This window comes from Buceros rhinoceros, unplaced genomic scaffold (assembly GCF_000710305.1).
Source record: "Buceros rhinoceros silvestris isolate BGI_N320 unplaced genomic scaffold, ASM71030v1 scaffold4499, whole genome shotgun sequence".
Classification (NCBI taxonomy): Eukaryota; Metazoa; Chordata; class Aves; order Bucerotiformes; family Bucerotidae; genus Buceros; species Buceros rhinoceros.
Window position 1 is genome coordinate 5,090 of NW_010431943.1, and position 2,919 is coordinate 8,008.

A 2,919-nucleotide genomic window follows, 5' to 3' on the forward strand; every position below is an offset into this window, starting at 1 on the left:
TGGTGAGGTTGGTGGGCTTCCCTGTGATTTGCAGAGTTTTCTTCTTTCTTTGTTTCTGTTTCAGGTTTGATTCTTGTAGGTTGTGGCTTTAAATGATTCTGTTACACTAATAAGTGTGGGAGATTAATCCTTGATTCAGTTGCACTGAAGTACTATAAGAAAGTTAGCTTTGAAAAACTTTTCTTGTAAGTTTGAAGTTGTCAATAAGGATGGAGGAGTGTTAAAATGCCGACAGAAATGCAAGGTCAGTCATAGGAGGTTATACTGTGGAACAAAAATGAATAATCAAAAAATGTATTATCTGTAGGACTTAATCTCCTGAGCTATGTTCCACCCATTTTACTGTATTATTTTAGTATTCTTTGTTGTACTCGAGCAGTTTGATTAAAACTCTTAAAATAGCCCTGTGGGAAGGATACATGATTTGCGTTATGCTTGTATCTGATGTTAGACCTTTCTTCTCCTGAGCTTCATGAAAGACAAGGTGGTCTTTACCCATGTTCTTCTCACCAAGTTTGCAGAGCGCCAGCTTTCAGTCACCTGTACTTCTGTTATCTACGGTCTGCAGATGTGACTGTGTGCAGCCAACAGAAGAGGTGGTTTATATTGTAACTCAAAACAAACGATGAATCAGTAGCTCTGTGCAAGTATTTGCCTGGCAGCCTTTTGCCCAAATCAACCTAAAAGTGTAATCCAGCCACCTGATAGGTGTAGCTTCAAAATCTGTGTGTAGTACAAGGCACAATTATATCTGCTCAGATTTAACAAATTTCAAGCACTGAATTCTGAGGCTCCGCGGGCTGTAGATAACGCGTTGTGAAGATGTTAGAAATAAAATAAATACCCGAGACATTTTGAGACTGGAATCTTGAAAGGTTTTGTCTCAAGTTACTAGGCATCTTTAGAAATAGTAAAGGATAGCTAGGAAATATGTTAAAACATTGTATTTCTGATATGCTTCAAATTCCTCCTTCTTTGATTCGGAGTTTCTATTCCAGCTGTTCTACTCATTAATATTTTTGTAATGTTCTTGGAAGAAAGCAGGTGATGGTGCTGGGTCTTTTTGTTACGGGATCAAGGCTTTTAAAAACTGATAGACTGTTTCTGTCTGTGGAAGAACATATCTGAAAGTTTAATAGCTGCAGAATCGCTGTTCTGGAAATGAAGTGTAAGTTATGTTTTATTTTTTTCCTCTCTTTTCAGGGGAATTTTTTCTCTGCTATGATCCTCAGAAGGATTACTGGGGATTTTTGACCCCAATGACTGTGCCTAGAATCCAAGGCTTGGCAACTGTATACAATGACTCCATCTACTACATAGCTGGAACCTGTGGAAACCATCAACGTATGTTTACCGTAGAGGCCTATGACATTGAACAAAATAAGTGGACTCGAAAAAAAGACTTTCCGTGTGATCAGTCCATTAATCCGTACATAAAACTCGTACTCCTCAAAAACAAACTCCATCTGTTTGTCAGAGCTACTCAAGTCACTGTTGAAGAACACGTTTTCAGAACCAGCAGGAAGAATTCGCTCTACCAGTACGATGAGGTTACTGATCAATGGCAAAAAGTATACGAGACTCCAGATAGGCTCTGGGATTTAGGCCGGCATTTTGAATGTGTTGTTGCTAAATTGTATCCGCAGTGTCTTCAGAAAGTTATTTAATTTTTTTGTTTTCGGTAACAGGCCTTAGTGATTTCAGTGGTAATCTGATGCTAGAGAAAACATGTCTTAAAAGAAAACAAAGAAATTCTGTCAGTATTTATTGTAAGCTGAAACAGGCAGTTTTTTGTCTATGGGGATGGGTGCTCTTTAAAGGTTGCAGTCTGGGGAGGGAATTACTGGTTCGGTTTCATATTTACTGATATTGTCCTGGGAAATGAGAAGGAGGTTACGAAGTGCAATTATCAGCATTTTTTTTCTGGTAAACACTTAATCATGTCATACTTGAGGGGTGTTTTTGTGGTGAGAGCAAATTAAGTGGAAGAACCAGGATAACTATGCACTACAGTGAAAGAAAATCTAGCATTAATAGCTAAGGATGTCCAAGACATTTTGAAGTGACTTTTTTCTTTTTTTTTTTTTAAATACGGGTAAATTTTGAGGCAATATCACTAAGTTTTGTCTTGGTTTTTTTTTTTTTTTTTACTTTAGATTGAAAGTGCATAGAGGAATGGTAGATCCTGATTCATAATGGTTTTTTTTTCCTACTGTTTTTGAAGCGTGTTAAGATGTTTGTGATGTTTGTGCACTACAGTTTGGGAGAACAACTCAAGTCAGGATTGGAACATGATTACCTTTGCCCTGGACGGAGGCCTGTTCAGATTACCGCACAACTTACTGTCTGGAGTTTTGTTAAAATTGAGCTTAGTGATGGGGGAGGGTGGAAATCCCAACACCTATTTTCTGCCACATAGATGTAGTGCTGTAAAAACTTTTTTCTTTAACACTGCTTAAAACCTGTTTTTCATCACATAAAGGGCTTTAACCCAAAAGTTGATGGTGCTAGTACGTTTTTAATACTCGTTTGTCTGAAATGGGCCAGCCTTACGCTCCTGTTCAAGACAGCCTGTTATCGTTCATGAGTGTGTGTCTGTCTTCAGGCCCTGTCCTGTCATCATATTGTCTTTTTTAACATAACATTTTTACTGCAGTGGTGTTCTTGCACAGAATGGTGACAGGATATGGCCTTCATAGTATTTTTTAATTTTCTTTTTGTGTGGAGTGTTGTTTCTGTCTCCACTAAAGTACAGTGCTGTGTGCAGAGTTGGCATGTGCTCCAGTAGTTTGGAAAAGTGCAGCTTAACGTTACAAGTTGTTTTTCTTTCCTCCCCATGATCAAGTCCTCAAAAACCTTCTATTTCATTCTGATCTATAATGTGAAAATTTGCACTACTGAGCTGTCCTCATTATCCAG

At 38.1% G+C, this 2,919-nt stretch overlaps 1 protein-coding gene across 1 annotated transcript in view; it reads left to right on the forward strand.

Annotated features, from left to right (window-relative positions):
• KBTBD8 (kelch repeat and BTB (POZ) domain containing 8) overlaps positions 1-1,667 on the forward strand; it is a 4,727-nt gene extending 3,060 nt beyond the window's left edge. The window contains exon 3 of the mRNA XM_010143573.1: positions 1,204-1,667. Coding sequence (XP_010141875.1) covers positions 1,204-1,667 — 464 coding nt within the window. The remainder of the gene's footprint in view (positions 1-1,203) is intronic.
• Positions 1,668-2,919: the final 1,252 nt, after the last annotated feature.